The sequence below is a fragment of the Oncorhynchus kisutch genome, linkage group LG16 (assembly GCF_002021735.2).
Source record: "Oncorhynchus kisutch isolate 150728-3 linkage group LG16, Okis_V2, whole genome shotgun sequence".
In the NCBI taxonomy this organism is placed as follows: domain Eukaryota; kingdom Metazoa; phylum Chordata; class Actinopteri; order Salmoniformes; family Salmonidae; genus Oncorhynchus; species Oncorhynchus kisutch.
Genome location: NC_034189.2, coordinates 8,650,697 through 8,669,126, shown reverse-complemented (window position 1 = coordinate 8,669,126; position 18,430 = coordinate 8,650,697). Strand labels below are relative to the sequence as shown.

General features: G+C 42.2%; 1 protein-coding gene across 2 annotated transcripts; it reads right to left on the bottom strand.

Moving 5' to 3' along the window:
* Positions 1–781: 781 nt before the first annotated feature.
* Positions 782–17,655, bottom strand: LOC109880281 (zinc finger protein 91-like). 2 transcript variants are annotated; one of them, XR_002253666.2, is made up of 4 exons: positions 16,306–17,655; positions 12,126–12,578; positions 3,404–5,189; positions 782–3,071 (listed from the first exon to the last, which is right to left on the bottom strand). XR_002253666.2 is itself a non-coding variant. In XM_020472502.2 (3 exons), exons 1-3 carry the CDS (start codon positions 16,469–16,471, stop codon positions 3,835–3,837), a joined length of 1,974 nt encoding a protein of 657 aa, XP_020328091.2. In that variant the 5' UTR covers positions 16,472–17,655; the 3' UTR covers positions 782–3,834. The 2 variants fall into 2 exon arrangements, 1 of the variants encoding a protein (XP_020328091.2); XM_020472502.2 differs by having other exon boundaries at positions 782–5,189.
* Positions 17,656–18,430: the final 775 nt, after the last annotated feature.

The following is an 18,430-nucleotide window of genomic DNA, read 5'->3' as shown; positions in this document are numbered from 1 at the left end:
ATGGCTGTGGTCCAGTGCCCACTTGTAACACAGCCACCTGGTGCAGGCAGTCAATGGTTCAGTATATATGGCTGTGGTCCAGTGCCCACTTGTAACACAGCCACCTGGTGCAGGCAGTCAATGGTTCAGTATATATGGCTGTGGTCCAGTGCCCACTTGTAACACAGCCACCTGGTGCAGGCAGTCAATGGTTCAGTATATATGGCTGTAGTCCAGTGCCCACTTGTAACACAGCCACCTGGTGCAGGCAGTCAATGGTTCAGTGTTCCATAACTGTTCACCTGTTTCTGCATCAAGGACAATGTTCCATCTGTTCTTTTTGTGTGTGTGTGTGTGTGTGTGTGTGGCACAGCAGCATATCATGGATTTCATCTTCAATTTCCTATTTGTGTGTGCATGTATTTATTGAATTCTAATTCCAGGTTTGGTCCTCCATATGCAGTTACCCATGACCACTTACTGGGAGGGGAAGTTGGGTAGAGAGGAGGGGAGCAGGACGGCCTTTTCTACAGGGTTTTACTAAGGTACAGCCCAGTGATTATGGATAACTACAATGAGGGGAAGTAAGTTGTAATGAGTAACAGGGTGGTGATATAGGATGATCATTTAATAAAAAGACAGAACTAATGGTAAGGTGACTCCTGACAGCTGCTACTGATGGGACAGCGTGCACTAAACCAGAGAATGCAGATATAGAGAATGTTATGGAATTGGGGCTGGAAGAACACTGTAGTTCACCTAAAACAGAGTTTACACTTGTACAAAATGCACTCATCAGGAGTCAACTGTATATAATTTATTAGCAGTATTAGGACAATCTATGATAAATACTCTTGGAAGGAGATATTCTTTATGTATCAATAACATCAGACTGACCATTCTCTCATCAAAACAAACAATCAGGAATTTCAGTTTTTAAAACATCAAGAGACTTTGAACAGGGGACCTGTGAGTTTCCTCCAATACTTTCCTCCAACAGGTTTTTAGGTAGTCTAGTGGTTAAGAGAGGCAAGACCAAAGTCTAGTGGTTAAGAGAGACAAGACCACAGTCTAGTGGTTAAGAGAGGCAAGACCGTAGTCTAGTGGTTAAGAGAGACAAGACCGCAGTCTAGTGGTTAAGAGAGACAAGACCGCAGTCTAGTGGTTAAGAGAGACAAGACCGTAGTCTAGTGGTTAAGAGAGACAAGACCGTAGTCTAGTGGTTAAGAGAGACAAGACCGTAGTCTAGTGGTTAAGAGAGACAAGACCGTAGTCTAGTGGTTGAGACAAGACCGTAGTCTAGTGGTTGAGACAAGACCGTAGTCTAGTGGTTAAGAGAGGCAAGCCCGTAGTCTAGTGGTTAAGAGAGACAAGACCGTAGTCTAGTGGTTAAGAGAGACAAGACCGTAGTCTAGTGGTTGAGACAAGACCGCAGTCTAGTGGTTAAGAGAGACAAGACCGTAGTCTAGTGGTTGAGACAAGACCGCAGTCTAGTGGTTAAGAGAGGCAAGCCCGTAGTCTAGTGGTTAAGAGAGGCAAGACCGTAGTCTAGTGGTTAAGAGAGACAAGACCGTAGTCTAGTGGTTAAGAGAGGCAAGACCGTAGTCTAGTGGTTAAGAGAGACAAGACCGCAAGCGGAGGGGTCCAATCCCACTGGACAAGTGAGTGGTTGCTGGTATCAAATCCTAGATGCCATACCTGCTGTTCTGCCCTTGAGCAAGGCACTTAACCCCCCACAACTGATTAACAGGAGCTTTAGTATGGCAGCTCCAACCTCTATATACACGGTACATTCGGAAAATATTCAGACACCTCAACTTTTCCTCATCGTTACTTTACAGCCATATTCTAACATTTACATTTGTTTTTTCTCATCAATCTACACTCAATACCCCAAAATGAAAAAGCAAAAACAGATTTTTATTTTGAAATTGTAGCAAATTGATGACAAAAAAACTGAAATATCACATCTACATAAGTATTCAGACCCTTTACTCAGTACTTTGTTGAAGCAGTATATGAGTATGACGCTACAAGCTTGGCACACCTTGTATTTGTTTCTCCCATTCTTCTCTGCAGATCCTCTCAAGCTCTGTCAGGTTGGGTGGGTAGCATCGCTGCACAGATATTTTCAGGTCTCTCCAGAGATGTTGGGTCGGGTTCAAGTCTGGGTGCTGGCTGGGCCACTCAAGGACTTTCAGAGACTTGTCCTGAAGCCACTCCTGCGTTGTCTAGGCTGTGTGCTTAGGGTCTTTGTCCTGTTAGAAGGTGAACCTTTGCCCCAGTCTGAGGTCCTGAGCACTCTGGTGCAGGTTTTCATCAAGGATCTCTGTATTTTTCTCTGTTCATCTTTCCCTTGATCCTGACTAGTCTCCCAGTCCCTGCCGCTAAAAACATCCCCACAGCATGATGCTTCCACCACCAAGCTTCACCGTAGGGATGGTGCCAGGTTTCCTCCAGACGTGCCGCTTGATATTCAGGCCAAAGATTTCGATCTTGGTTTCTCCTGGTCAGAGTCCTTTAGGTACCTTTTGGCAAACTCCAAGCTGTCAGTCATGTACCTTTTACTGAGCAGTGGCTTCTGTCTGGCTACTCTACCATAAAGGCCTGATTTGGTGGAGTGCTGCAGAGATGGTTGTCCTTCTGGAAGGTTCTCCCATCTCCACATAGGAACTCTGGAGCTCTGTCAGACAGACCATTGGGTTCTTGGTCACCTCCCTGAACAAGGCCCTTCTCCCCCGATTGCTCAGTTTGGCCGGGAAACCAGCTCTCGGAAGAGTCTTGGAGATTCCAACCTTCTTCCATTTAAGAATGATTGAGGCCACTGTGTTCTTGGGGACCTTCAATGCTGCAGAATTTTTTTGGTACCCTTCCCCAGATCTGTGCCATGACACAATCCTGTCTCGAAGCTGTACGGACAATTCCTTCGAACTCATGGTCCTTGGTTTTTGCTCTGACATGCACTGTCATCTGTGGGACCTTATATAGACAGCTGTGTGCTTTTCCAGATCATATCCAATCATTTGAGTTTACAGGTGGACTCCAATCAAGTTGTAGAAACATCAAGGATTATCAATGGAAACAGAATGTACCTGAATAAAGAAGGTTACATTTTTTAATACATTTGCAAACATTTCTGAAGACTTGTTTTTGCTTGGTCTGACATCGCTAATTGAGTGACTGTCAGTGTCAAACTGCTGATGCACAACCAAATGTCTAAATTGGACCTGGTGTATTCTACTATTCTGAGTCTTAAGATATTGTCAAACCATGTCAAGAGGCAGTCAATGAACTGGGAGTAGCTGGAGATGGCCTTGACCTCCAGGCAAGCAACCAGAGCCATGTCGTCTGCATATTTGATGAGGGCCATATCACTGTTGCTTCCTAAGAGATTTATCCACATCCTGCCTTTTTATTCACTTACCTGATAAACAATCTCTTTGTCCTAATGTTCTTTCCTCTTTCAGTTTCTGTCCTGTATTCTTCCTTTGTGAATTTTATCCACATGCCTCAGAAGATTCGTCTTCTGAGTGAATCTTTTACCACAGACGGAGCAGCCACGGTGTTTCTCTCCTGTGTGAATTAGTTTAGGCCTCCTTAGGTCCGCCTTCTGAATGAAGCTTTGCCCAGTCACCACAGCGAAAGGAATTATCTCTGCTGTGAGTTTGTATGTGTGGTTAAGTTCCCCCACCTTTTTTAAAACTAGGCAAGTCAGTTAAAAACAAATTCTTACCTACACCGGCCACTCCCGGACAACGCTGGGCCAATTGTGTGCCGCCCTATGGGACTCCCAATCACGGCCAGTTGTGATACAGCCTGACAGATAATCTCTTTGTCCTAATGTTCTTTCATCTTTCAGTTTCTGTCCTGTTGCTTTCCTTTGTGGATTTTATCCACATGCCTCAGCAGATTCGTCTTCTGAGTGAATCTTTTACCACAGACGGAGCAGCCATGTTGTTTCTCTCCTGTGTGAATTAGTTTGTGCCTCCTTAGGTCCCCTTTCTGATTGAAGCTTTTCCCACAGTCACCACAGCTAAATGCTTTCTCTCCTGTGTGAGTCACTTTGTGCATCGTTAGGTGCCCCTTCCGATTGAAGCTTTTCCCACAGTCACCACAGGTAAATGGTTTCTCTCCTGTGTGAGTCAGATTGTGCATGGTTAGGTGCCCCTTCCGATTGAAGCTTTTCCCACAGTCATCACAGGTAAAAGGTTTCTCTCCTGTGTGAATCAGTTTGTGCATGGTTAGGTGCCCCTTCCGATTGAAGCTTTTCCCGCAGTCAATGCAGCTAAATGGTTTCTCTCCTGTGTGAGTCACTTTGTGCATGTTTAGGTGCCCCATCCTATTGAAGCTTTTCCCACAGTCACCACAGCTAAATGGTTTCTCTCCTGTGTGAGTCAGTTTATGTTCAGTTAGGCTCATCTTCCGATTGAAGCTTTTCCCACAGTCAACGCAGCAAAATGGTTTCTCTCCTGTGTGAATCCTCATGTGATTGGACAGGGCTCCTTTTTGTTTGAAGGTCATTCCACAAAAAGGGCAGATACAGGGTTTCCCACTGTGACAGAGTCGGACATGGGCCTTCAGTTTACAGGTGGAGTTGAAACTTTTCTTGCAGAACCGACATTCACTGGGTCTGTTCTTGGTGAGAGTCACATGTCTCTTCAGGTCAGCTTTTTTAGCAAATGTTTCACCACAGTCACGACAGCTGTGAGTTTTTCTAGATGTGGTGCTGGGTTTAGAACAGTGTTTTTCAAATGGTGGACTGGGATCCAATGGTGGGCTGCTGTCAAGTCCTACTGTGTAGCTGCTTACAGCTGAACTGTGTCTGGAGGCATTGTTTTGATTACCTGGAGGGTCACAGGGAATGTTGAGACCCTTAATGTGGGTCACAGTGACAAAAGGTTTGAGATCCACTGGTTTAGAGTCTCTCTCTCTGTTCTCCACAGTCTGGATTTGGGGAAGAGTCAAGGACCAAAGTGGGTCCTCCAGATCACATTCACTTTTCACACAGGAAGGAGTGAATATGAACTTCATGATATCAGGCTCTAGACCTTGAAGCTGCTCTTCCTCCTGACTGGTCCTGACTTCCTCCTGTTCCTCTTTAATCTGTTTGGTCTCTGGGTCCTCCTGTCCCAGACTGGGGCTCCACTCCTGCTCACAGTGCTGCTGCTCAGGGGGAACCTCCTCTTCAGAGACAGAGGGCTGCACGGGTTCTGGAGGGAAGGAGAGGAGCAGAGGTTACCTATACAGCCTGGATACAGAGGTTACCCAGCTATACAGCCTGGATACAGAGGTTACCCAGCTATACAGCCTGGATACAGAGGTTACCCAGCTATACAGCCTGGATACAGAGGTTACCCAGCTATACAGCCTGGATACAGAGGTTACCCTGCTATACAGCCTGGATACAGAGGTTACCCTGCTATACAGCCTGGATACAGAGGTTACCCTGCTATACAGCCTGGATACAGAGGTTACCCTGCTATACAGCCTGGATACAGAGGTTACCCTGCTATACAGCCTGGATACAGAGGTTACCCTGCTATACAGCCTGGATACAGAGGTTACCCTGCTATACAGCCTGGATACAGAGGTTACCCTGCTATACAGCCTGGATACAGAGGTTACCCTGCTATACAGCCTGGATACAGAGGTTACCCTGCTATACAGCCTGGATACAGAGGTTACCCAGCTATACAGCCTGGATACAGAGGTTACCTATACAGCCTGGGTACAGAGGTTACCTTGCTATACAGTCTTGATACAAGGGCTGGGCTATATCGATTTTTTCAAATATATTTTAGCGTGATATGTAAAATGCCTGTATCGCAAGAATCGAGGTTCTGTTGTAATGTTGTAACGTTTTGCAAATGCAGCATCTCGCAGTCTCTTCTCTGTCAGCCCAATTATGTCCCAATTCCATGACAAGCCGTGCACAGAGGTTATCCACCAATCACAACCCGAGACAGCCTTTCACAAATTGTAACCACGCCGGAGAAGTGTAGCGATAACATCATCCCTCAAAAGGGCAGCAATGTTTTTTCAGTAATATGGAAGTGGTTCGGGTTTAAGAGGTCTGATGTTCAGCAAACGAATGTCCTGTGTAAAAATGTGTCGAAAGACGACGAGCAGCAGCAGTACAACCAACCCCTTCAACTGAAACACGCGGTGGAATGGGAGGAATGCGGGAAAAACGTCTGCTAAAAGACAAACTACCAGCCGCATCCTTTTCAAATGTTCTCTTATGACAAGAAAGGTTTGAGTTGGAAGGAGATAACGGATGCAGTGACCTATTACTACGCGAAAGATATCTTTACAGCAGAAAAGACAGGCTTTAAAAAGCTGCTAAGTAACACAGTTGAACACAGTTGACCACAAATATCAGCTGCCAAGCCGCAAGTATTTCACTGAAGAAGCCCTGCCGTGATGATACACTGCTACCCGCGAAAGAGTGACAGAGAAGCTGGCTAGTGTTTCTTATTTTTCCACCTCAGTCGATCTATGGTCGAGCAGAACATCAGAGCCGTACTTAAGTTTGACAGTCCACTACATAAATGACTACTGGAAATTGCAACATGTCTGCCTCCAGACGTCTTACTTCCCTGATGATCATACGGGTGAAGTAATAGCCCCGGCTCTCAAAGACTCTCTGGCATCGTGGAAGATGAGCCTGACAGCGGAAGCAACATGATAAAAGCCCTGCGCTTGAACAACTGGACCGGCCTGCAGTGCTTTGGCCACAGGCTTCACCTCGACATCGGTATGTGTGACATTGGAGAATTAAAGTGCATTCAAAATAGTGATGTTCAGGCCAGCTGTAGGCTAATGTGTTAGTAGTTGTGTCGTTCTGCCAATCCAATAGCAAAGAACCACAGGCTGTTTTAATTATAACAACAAATTAACTAAATTAATACATTTTCAATTAAAATTATATAAAATTATATATAAACTACATATACAAACAGCTAGTGGGCAAACATTCCTAAACAATAGAATAGACATGTGGGTGTGTTCATTTGTTTTGCACAAATAGGCCTTGAATTCAATAGACATGTGGGTGTGTTCATTTGTTTTGCACAAATAGGCCTTGAATTCAATAGACATGTGGGTGTGTTCATTTGTTTTGCACAAATAGGCCTTGAATTCAATGAAGAATGTCTTGACCTTTTTTGTTTTTGGAGATAAACAAGAAATCTGGATTTATTGTGAATCATACAAACCTCTGAATTTTTTTAGGCCATATCGCCCAGCTCTACTTGATACCCTGCAGCTGCTAGGACTGAATGAGGATGTATTGTATGGTCCCTGGTAAAAAACCTCTGTATCCAGGCTGTTAGGACTGAATGAGGATGTATTGTATGCTGAGGTCCCTGGTAAAAACCTCTGTATCCAGGCTGTTAGGACTGAATGAGGATGTATTGTATGCTGAGGTCCCTGGTAAAAACCTCTGTATCCAGGCTGTTAGGACTGAATGAGGATGTATTGTATGTTGAGGTCCCTGGTAAAAACCTCAGCGTTCAGACACTCTAGGTCTGGAAAAGAGGTTGTGTTAAGGACGTGGTCACATGACATGTGATTTCCATCCTACGCTGTGTTTGTGACAACATGTACGTGGGCCAGACATCCAGATGCTTCAAACCGAGCTGAAGCAAGGATGAAAATAACCTTGTTGCTCGTCTCTTTGTCCGGTGCTCTAACAGCGTGTCTGAACGCTGAGGTTTTTACCAGGGACCTCAACATACAATACATCCTCATTCAGTCCTAACAGCCTGGATACAGAGGTTTTTACCAGGGACCATACAATACATCCTCATTCAGTCCTAGCAGCTGCAGGGTATCAAGTAGAGCTGGGCGATATGGCCTAAAAAAATTCAGAGGTTTGTATGATTCACAATAAATCCCGATTTCTTGTTTATCTCCAAAAACAAAAAAGGTCAAGACATTCTTCATTGAATTCAAGGCCTATTTGTGCAAAACAAATGAACACACCCACATGTCTATTGAATTCAAGGCCTATTTGTGCAAAACAAATGAACACACCCACATGTCTATTGAATTCAAGGCCTATTTGTGCAAAACAAATGAACACACCCACATGTCTATTGAATTCAAGGCCTATTTGTGCAAAACAAATGAACACACCCACATGTCTATTCTATTGTTTAGGAATGTTTGCCCACTAGCTGTTTGTATATGTAGTTTATATATAATTTTATATAATTTTAATTGAAAATGTATTAATTTAGTTAATTTGTTGTTATAATTAAAACAGCCTGTGGTTCTTTGCTATTGGATTGGCAGAACGACACAACTACTAACACATTAGCCTACAGCTGGCCTGAACATCACTATTTTGAATGCACTTTAATTCTCCAATGTCACACATACCGATGTCGAGGTGAAGCCTGTGGCCAAAGCACTGCAGGCCGGTCCAGTTGTTCAAGCGCAGGGCTTTTATCATGTTGCTTCCGCTGTCAGGCTCATCTTCCACGATGCCAGAGAGTCTTTGAGAGCCGGGGCTATTACTTCACCCGTATGATCATCAGGGAAGTAAGCGTGTCTTCTCTTCAATTCACCAAGAGGAGACGACAACCCTTCTGGATATATACTTTACGCCTCCAACTCAATCATCAAGTTTGCAGACGACACAACAGTGGTGGGCCTGATTACCAACAACGACAAGACAGACTACAGGGAGGAGGTGAGGGCCCTGGTGGAGGAGATGAGGGCCCTGGTGGAGGAGATGAGGGCCCTGGTGGAGGAGATGAGGGCCCTGGTGGAGGAGATGAGGGCCCTGGTGGAGGAGATGAGGGCCCTGGTGGAGGAGGTGTGAGGAAAATAACCTTCCCTCAACATCAACAAAACGAAGCTGATCGTGGACTTTAGGAAACAGCAGAGGGAGCCCCAATCCACATCGACGGGACCGCAGTGGAGAAGGTGGAAAGCTTCAAGTTCCTCAGCGTACACATCACTGACAAACTGAAATGGTCCACCCACACAGACAGGGTGGTGAAGAAGGCGCAACGGGGGGCTTGGCCCCTAAGACCCTCAGAAACTTTGACAGATGTACAATTGAGAGCATCCTGTCAGGCTGTATCACCGCCTGGTACGGCAACTGCACCGCCCACAACCTCAGGGCTCTCTAGAGGGTGAAGCGGTATGCCAAACACATCCCCGGGGGCACAATGCACAAACTACCTGCCCTCCAGGACACCTACAGCACCCGATGTCCCAGGAAGATGATCAAGGACAACAACCACCCGAGCCACTGCCTGTTCTCCCCGCTATCATCCAGAAGGCCAAGTCAGTACAGGTGCATCAAAGCTGGGACCGAGAGACTGAAAAGCAGCTTCTATCTCAAGGCCATCAGACTGTTAAATAGCCATCACTACCCAGCTACCCAATTATTTAAAACTATATATAAATAACATCCCTTTATCAGGACCCTGTCTTTCAAAGATAATTCGTAAAAATCCAAATAACAGATCTTGATTGTAAGGGTTTAAATACTGTTTCCCAATGACCCATAAACAATTAATGAACATGCACCTGTGGAACGGTCATTAAGACTAACAGCTTACAGACGGTAGGTAATTAAGGTCACAGTTGTGAAAACTTAGGACACTAAAGAAGCATTTCTGCTGACTCTGAAAAACACCAAAATAAAGATGCCCAGGATCCCTGCTCATCTGCGTGAACGTGCCTTAGGCATGATGCAAGGAGGCATGAGGACTGCAGATGTGGCCAGAGCAATAAATTGCAATGTCTGTACTGTGAGACGCCTAAGACAGCGCTACAGGGAGACAGGATGGACAGCTGATCGTCCTCGCAGTGGCAGACCACGTGTAACAACACCTGCACAGGATCGGTACATCACACCTGCGGGACAGGTTCAGGACGGCAACAACAGCTGCCCGAGTTACACCAGGAACGCACAATCCCTCAATCAGTGCTCAGACTGTCCGCAATAGGTTGAGAGAGGCTGGACTGAGGGCTTGTAGGCCTGTTGTAAGGCAGGTCCTCACCAGACATCACCGGCAACAACGTCGCCTATGGGCAGGACTGGCAAAAAAGTGCTCAACATTGACAAGTCGCGGTTTTGTCTCACCAGGGGTGATGGTTGGATTCGCGTTTATCGTCACTCAGGAGTTACTCAACAAAACATCTATCTCAAGGCCATCAAGACTGTTAAATAGCCATCACTAGCCGGCTACCACCCAGTTACTCAACCCTGCACCTTAGAGGATGCTGCCCTATGAACATAGACATGGAAGCACTGGTCACTTTAATAATGTTTACATGCTGTTTTACTCATCTCATGTGTATATACTGTATTATATTCTACTGTATTTTACTCAATGCCACTCCAACATCTCTCGTCATAATATTTATATATTTCTTAATTCTATTCTTTTACTTTTTAGATTTGTGAATTGTGATATTACTGCACAGTTGGAGCTCGGAACACAAGCATTTCAATACTCGCAATAACATCTGCTAAATGTGTATGTGACCAATAACATCTGCTAAATGTGTATGTGACCAATAACATCTGCTAAATGTGTATGTGACCAATACAATGTGATTTGAAGTAGAGTGAGATCCTTGATGAAAACCTGCTCCCGAGCGCTCAGGACCTCAAAGGGGGCGAAGGTTTTAACAGGACTACAACCCTAAGCACACAGCCAAGACAACGCAGGAGTGGCTTCGGGACAAGTCTCTGAATGTCCTTGAGGGGCCCAACCAGAGCCCGGACTTGAACCCGATCTAACATCTCTGGAGAGACCTGAAAATACCTGTGCAGCAACGCTCCCCATCCAACCAGACAGGGCTTGAGAGGATCTGCAGAGAAGAATGGGAGAAACTCCCCAAATACAGGTGTGACAAGCTTGTAGCATCATACCCAAGAAGACTCGAGGCTGTAATCGCTGTCAAAGCTGCTTCAACAAAGTACTGAGTAAAGGGTCTGAATACTTATGGAAATGGGATATGCAAAAAAATTCTAAAAACCTCTTTCTGCTTTGTCATTATAGGGTATTGTGATGTCATTATAGGGTATTGTGATGTCATTATGGGGTATTGTGATGTCATTATAGGGTATTGTGATGTCATTATGGGGTATTGTGATGTCATTATGGGGTATTGTGATGTCATTATGGGGTATTGTGATGTCATTATAGGGTATTGTGATGTCATTATGGGGTATTGTGATGTCATTATGGGGTATTGTGATGTCATTATGGGGTATTGTGATGTCATTATAGGGTATTGTGATGTCATTATGGGGTATTGTGATGTCATTATAGGGTATTGTGATGTCATTATGGGGTATTGTGATGTCATTATGGGGTATTGTGATGTCATTATGGGGTATTGTGATGTCATTATGGGGTATTGTGATGTCATTATGGGTTATTGTGTGTAGATTGATGAGGGAAAAACGATTTAATCCATTTTAGAATAAGGCTGTAACGTAACAAAACGTGGAAAAAGTCAAGCGGTCTGAATATTTCCTGAAAGCACTGAGGTGTTGTGTGTTTAACTCGTCTTTAATTTTGTTGCAGATTGTCGTCTGTATTGTTCTGTCTGAGATGATGGGTTCCTGATACAAACACCTTATTTTGTATTTGTAGAATTACATCTGTATGTTATGTTCTATCTGATATGACATCAAGTGGCCCTTTGGGTTAGTTTAGATTACCACAGGTGTCTGTAATTATCTCTGGCTGCTAAGGCTGCCCAAGTCTAATCTCTTTCCCATTAATTGACCAATCAGATCAGCACTGAAAATTATCTGGCGTGAAAAGATATATGATTGGTCAAAAGACCAATTAGTGGGGGGGTGGGGGGGACAGAATTGGTCTGCCTGCATAAACGCAGCCTGAGTGGCCTCATCTGTCCCACTGTTCGGGGAGATTTGCTCTGATGAAGGTTGAACGACCGAAAGATAAAATGTAAGAAATGTGCATCTGCTTATTTTTTTTCTGTTTCTAAAGTCAGTAAATTCTAGAACCTATTTTCATACTTTCATATCACTTCCTGGTTTTCGTGACGCAGACACGTTTTTATCCATGTACAGCTAGCTGTCAGTACGTCCACATACGAACCCAGTAGATCTACATACGAACCTAGTAGATCTACATACGAACCTATTCTACATAGTTTTATCTCCGGTGTGATCCGCAGCAGTCTCCGTAGCCGATCATTCTCTTCCTGGTACTCTGCTACTGCTTTCGCAAATTCCCCGGAAATCTCCACAGCAGCAAACGCCGTTAAACGCTCATTTAAAAACTCTTGAAACGACTGTAGTTTAGACATTTTCAGTGGACTGAGAGTTGGGTGTTCAGCAAGTATGGGATCTTGACGTGGGTCCTCCTGATCACATTCACTTTTCACACAAGGAGGAGTAAATATGAACTCTATGATATCAGGCTCCACCCCTTGAAGCTGCTCTTCCTCCTGACTGGTCCTGACTTCCTCCTGTTCCTCTTTAATCTGCATGGTATCTGGGTCCTTCTGCCCCAGACTGGGGCTCCACTCCTGCTCACAGTGCTGCTGCTCAGGGGGAACCTCCTCTTCAGAGACAGAGAGCTGCACGGGTTCTGGAGGGACAGAGAAGAGGAGCAGAGGTTACCTATACAGCCTGGATACAGAGGTTACCACAGTCCCCAAATCCAGAACAAATTCAAGAAAGCGATCAGTATTATAAAGAGCCATTGTTGCATCGAACTCCGTTCCTTCCATCGCAAATTTCTCAAGTGAACAGCAAACCTGTTTAGAAAACAGATAAAGCAACACCTCACAACGTGTCTCTCCCCTATCTGACCTAGATAGTTTGTGTGTATGTATTGATATATTGATGTAGGCTACGTGTGCCTTTTAAAAACGGTTTCTGTAGTTTTGTACTTGAGCTGTTCTTGTCTATTAATGTTCTGGATGATGTCATGTTACACCTGAACCCCAAGAAGAGTAGCTGCTGCTTTTGCAACAGCTAATGGGGATCCTAATAAAATACCAAATTACCACAGTATAAGTCACAACCATAAAATTTAACTGTCAAAACAAGGAAGTGGTTTTAATCGTTTTTCCACCATTCATTTGTCCCCATAGGGGATTTTACAATAAAATAAGGGCTGTGTTTTGTGTTGACTTACCCTTTACAATGACTTAATAAGGAGTCTTACCCTTTACAATGACTTAAAATAAGGAGTCTTACCCTTTACAATGACTTAAAATAAGGAGTCTTACCCTTTACAATGACTTAAAATAAGGAGTCTTACCCTTTACAATGACTTAAAATAAGGAGTCTTACCCTTTACAATGACTTAAAATAAGGAGTCTTACCCTTTACAATGACTTAAAATAAGGAGTCTTACCCTTTACAATGACTTAAAATAAGGAGTCTTACCCTTTACAATGACTTAAAATAAGGAGTCTTACCCTTTACAATGACTTAAAATAAGGAGTCTTACCCTTTACAATGACTTAAAATAAGGAGGCTTACCCTTTACAATGACTTAAAATAAGGAGGCTTACCCTTTACAATGACTTAAAATAAGGAGTCTTACCCTTTACAATGACTTAAAATAAGGAGTCTTACCCTTTACAATGACTTAAAATAAGGAGTCTTACCCTTTACAATGACTTAAAATAAGGAGTCTTACCCTTTACAATGACTTAAAATAAGGAGTCTTACCCTTTACAATGACTTAAAATAAGGAGTCTTACCCTTTACAATGACTTAAAATAAGGAGTCTTACCCTTTACAATGCCTTAAAATAAGGAGTCTAACCCTTTACAATGCCTTAAATAAGGAGGCTTACCCTTTACAATTCCTTAAATAAGGAGGCTTACCCTTTACAATGACTTAAAATAAGGAGGCTTACCCTTTACAATGACTTAAAATAAGGAGGCTTACCCTTTACAATGACTTAAAATAAGGAGGCTTACCCTTTACAATGACTTAAAATTAGGAGGCTTACCCTTTACAATGACTTAAAATAAGGAGTCTTACCCTTTACAATGACTTAAAATAAGGAGTCTTACCCTTTACAATGACTTAAAATAAGGAGTCTTACCCTTTACAATGACTTAAAATAAGGAGTCTTACCCTTTACAATGACTTAAAATAAGGAGTCTTACCCTTTACAATGACTTAAAATAAGGAGTCTTACCCTTTACAATGACTTAAAATAAGGAGTCTTACCCTTTACAATGACTTAAAATAAGGAGTCTTACCCTTTACAATGACTTAAAATAAGGAGTCTTACCCTTTACAATGACTTAAAATAAGGAGGCTTACCCTTTACAATGCCTTAAAATAAGGAGTCTTACCCTTTACAATGACTTAAAATAAGGAGGCTTACCCTTTACAATGCCTTAAAATAAGGAGTCTTACCCTTTACAATGACTTAAAATAAGGAGGCTTACCCTTTACAATGACTTAAAATAAGGAGTCTTACCCTGGAATGACGTTTTGATAACTGTGTAAATCTCTCCAGGACAAGGTGACTTTTATCAATATATTTCCCTATATTTACTCCCCAAAATGAAATCCTAATAAGCTGCTAATGTGGCTATCAAAAAGAACTACAAATGCCATGATGATCTACATGAGACTGCCGAATCGAGGCAAAGGTAAGAATCTCTGGATTAACTATCTAATGTTATCTAAAATGTAGTAATGAATAAATTGTCTACATTTCCTTAAATTGAAACATTCTGTTAACTGTCTTGTGCAAATGTTTAATTGACAAAATACCTGTTAGCAAAGGTGTCTGCTAGAGATGAGCAGGCGCTGCAGGGATTTGTAGTTTCCCATGATGTGTATTTTGATGCTAATTAGCATTTTCGAATCAGTAAATAAAGCCAAAAATCAGTGGAAGGGGAGGCCCATCCTCCACAGCGAATTTCATATTTTTTTTTTAAAGTTATCCTTCTTAGATAAAACTATACTAAATATATTGTGACGTCACCAAATAATTGATTAAAACACACTGTTTTGCAATGAAGGTGTACAGTAGCCTCAGCAGCACTCTGTTGAGTAGCACCATAGTGTAGCTGGAGGACAGCTAGCTTCCATCCGAATACATTGACTTCAATACAAAAACTAGGAGGCTCATGGTTCTCACGCCCCCCCCCCCCTCCCTTCTATAGACTTACACAGTAATTATGAAAACTTCGAGACGACATCATCCAACCTATCAGAGCTCTCGCAGCATGAACTGACATGTTGTCCACACAATCATAGGATCAGAGAATTAAACTAGCACTAAAAGCATAAACTACAGCTAGCTAGCACTGCATAACATGTGGTGAGTAGTTGACTTAAAAGAGAGAAAGACAATAGTTGATCACTTTTGAACAAATTAATTTCTTAAAAAATGAAGAGCGAGAAAGCTATAATTCATTTTTTTAACACTTCCACTTACTTAGGTAGCAAATGCAGCTAGCTAGTTTAGCCTACTCAAACAAAAATGGATGCTATGTTAGCTTGCTGGACATGGCGATCCAACTGTTGGATTAGTAATTACACCCTAGATCATTAAGATGCAGGCAAGAGGCTGCATGGCGGTATTAAATGTGTCGCTGTCTGTCACCTAAAATGTTTCTCAACCTGTGCATCTATGTTGTAAACTTTCATTCATATGCTAGGTTGTTGCAACCTCATGATGGCTATAGGGAAAATGTGAGTATCATGTAGTAACCTAAACCTATCAATGTTACATTGAGCTGGGAAAATGGAATATGAATGACAGTCATCCAATATGCTAATAGAAATAAGGCCGTGCTCATAAAAAAACAGCACCGACCACCACTGAAGAAAATATTGCTAAAAGTCATCTTGTCTGAGAGAGATGTACATGGTTATCAAACTGTCACACCGGGGTAAGCCAACATGAAACGCAGTCCAAATGTTAAGTGTTCTAAAATCCCCTATGGGAAAAATGAATGGTGGGAAAACGATTGGAACCCTGTTTGAGCGCTAGGTTTTATGGGTATTATTACACCCCCACTGTGGGACTCTATACAGGCTTTAGACACCAGGGTTAGGGTCAATTATTTGAATTTAAGACAGTAAATTCAAGACTAGGTTAACTATAATGCCAATTCAATAATTAAAAACTAGAATCCATTTTCAATTACTTCTCAGTAATTGAAGCGAAGCTATAATTGTTTTAATTTATAAATTCCTGTTTTTATGACAATGTTTTTATCCATGCACAGTAGGTTTAAAAACAACGTCTTAAACGTGTATGAAGTGGTGATCAGTTAACAGTGTATCAATAAAGTAGAACTATAGCTAGCTATCAGTATCTGCATACGAACCTATTCGACATAGTTGTATCTCTGGTGTCCTCCGCAGCAGTCTCCGTAGCCGATCATTCTCCTCCTGGTATTCTCCTACCGTTTTCTCAACTGCACCAAAAATATCCACAGCAGCCGCCGATAAACGCTCATTTAAAAACACACACAACATCTGTAGTTTAGACATTTTAATAAAATTAGAGATGGGTAGCCTATTTAGTTTAGTAAGTATGTCTTTCTTTACTCCACACAAGGAACAATAAAAAACTCGTTACCAATCCTACTTCCGTGTTCTAGTCAAGGAATCTTGGGACGTTCTTTGTTCTAGTTGGTGACGAACCCAGAAACACAACAGGGCCGCCAGCTGGATGGGAGTTTACTGTGCAAGGCAGCCTACAGACCAGTAGTAAAGGAGAACGACGACTACATGTAGACAAATAGTGGTTATCATAAGTATAGGATGATCTGGGAGAATCTATTCTTCCCCAGGAGGCAACAGTTTATCATTACTCCATACAAGACTAAATCAACATGATGAATGAGCAGCATTAGGTCAGAATTTATGAGAAATACTCTTGGATAAATGCAAGGATACCTTTTCTGGAATTGTTTTACATTTCAAGTATTAATTACATCAGCCTGACCTAAATCAAATACCAGATATTGCTGTTTCTAAAGAAAGGATAAATGAAACAGACTTTGAACAGCAGAACTGTGAATTTCCTACAATCCTCTGTACTGTTTGATCATTTCCTCGTCATTCAAATCAAATCAAACTTTATTTACATACACTGTTTTACAACATTAAGTCCATGGTACAGTATATGTATTTATCTGAGACCCACAGTATGAATGGTCTGGAGTTACTCTCCTTTCCTAAGAGTGTTGTTCACATTGTCTTTTTATTCTTCTGACTGAAGGCGTTATTTCTGTGGTCTGTTTTTCTCTCTTTGAGGATATCATCTATACTGTATGCTCAGGGTTGGGTTCCTTTCTAAATGTAAATCCATTACAGTTACCTGTACAAAATTGTAATCAGTAATGTAACTTTTGGATTACCCCAAACTCAGTAACGTAATCTGATTACATTTAGTTACTTTTAGATTACTTCCCCCTTAAGAGGCATTAGAATAATACAAAACCATGTATGTTACTAATTGAATGACATTTATTGCAAGATCAATCAATGTTAAAGTTTACATAGCTGGCCATTATATATATATATGGATGTTAAATTGTACTTTATGGGTTGGTTATATAGGCTTCCTCTAGCCCATTACTTTCTACTACATATAATAATGTGATTATATATTTACATTAAAAACCAAAGTCTATCAGAATTCCAGTCATTCCTATAAATGTTATACCCCTTGATCTTCAAGAACAGGACTTGGAAATATGGAAGAATAGATTATCCAAATGGTTTTACCTGAGCATAACCCCCACAACTAAGGACTTATTAGCCAGCCTTACTCTGTTGGTTATGATTTTGTTGTCATGGAGGACTGATTGGGCTCATTGATTCGAGTTGAAAAAGAAAATGCTGCCCTCATGGAATGGCAGGCTTTGAGCACTACTGAAAAGTGTGATTTACATGTGAAAAATGAATGCCATGTGCTGCATTTGTTATAGGCCTATTGTTTACCTTTTTGTAGTGGACACTTTAATATCTTGAAAATATGCAGCTGTTTAAAGCCCCCCCCCCCCCCCCCCCCCACACACAATACCCCATAATGACATCACAATACCCCATAATGACATCACAATACCCCATAATGACATCACAATACCCCATAATAAAAAAGCAAAAACAGGTTTTTAGACATTTTAGCAAATTGATTACAAATAAATGGAAATATCACATTTACATAAGTATTCAGACCCTTTACTCAGTACTTTGTTGAAGCACCTTTGGCAGCGATTACAGCCTTGAGTCTTCTTGGATATATAGGTACAAGCTTTGCACACCTGTATTTGGCAGAGTTTCTCCCATTCTTCTCTGCAGATCCACTCAAGCTCTGTCAGGTTGGATGGGACCGTCGCTGCACAGCTATTTTCAGGTCTCTCTAGAGATGTTCGATCGGGTTCAAGTCCGGGCTCTGGCTGGGCCACTCAAGGACATTTAGAGACTTGTCCCGAAGCCACT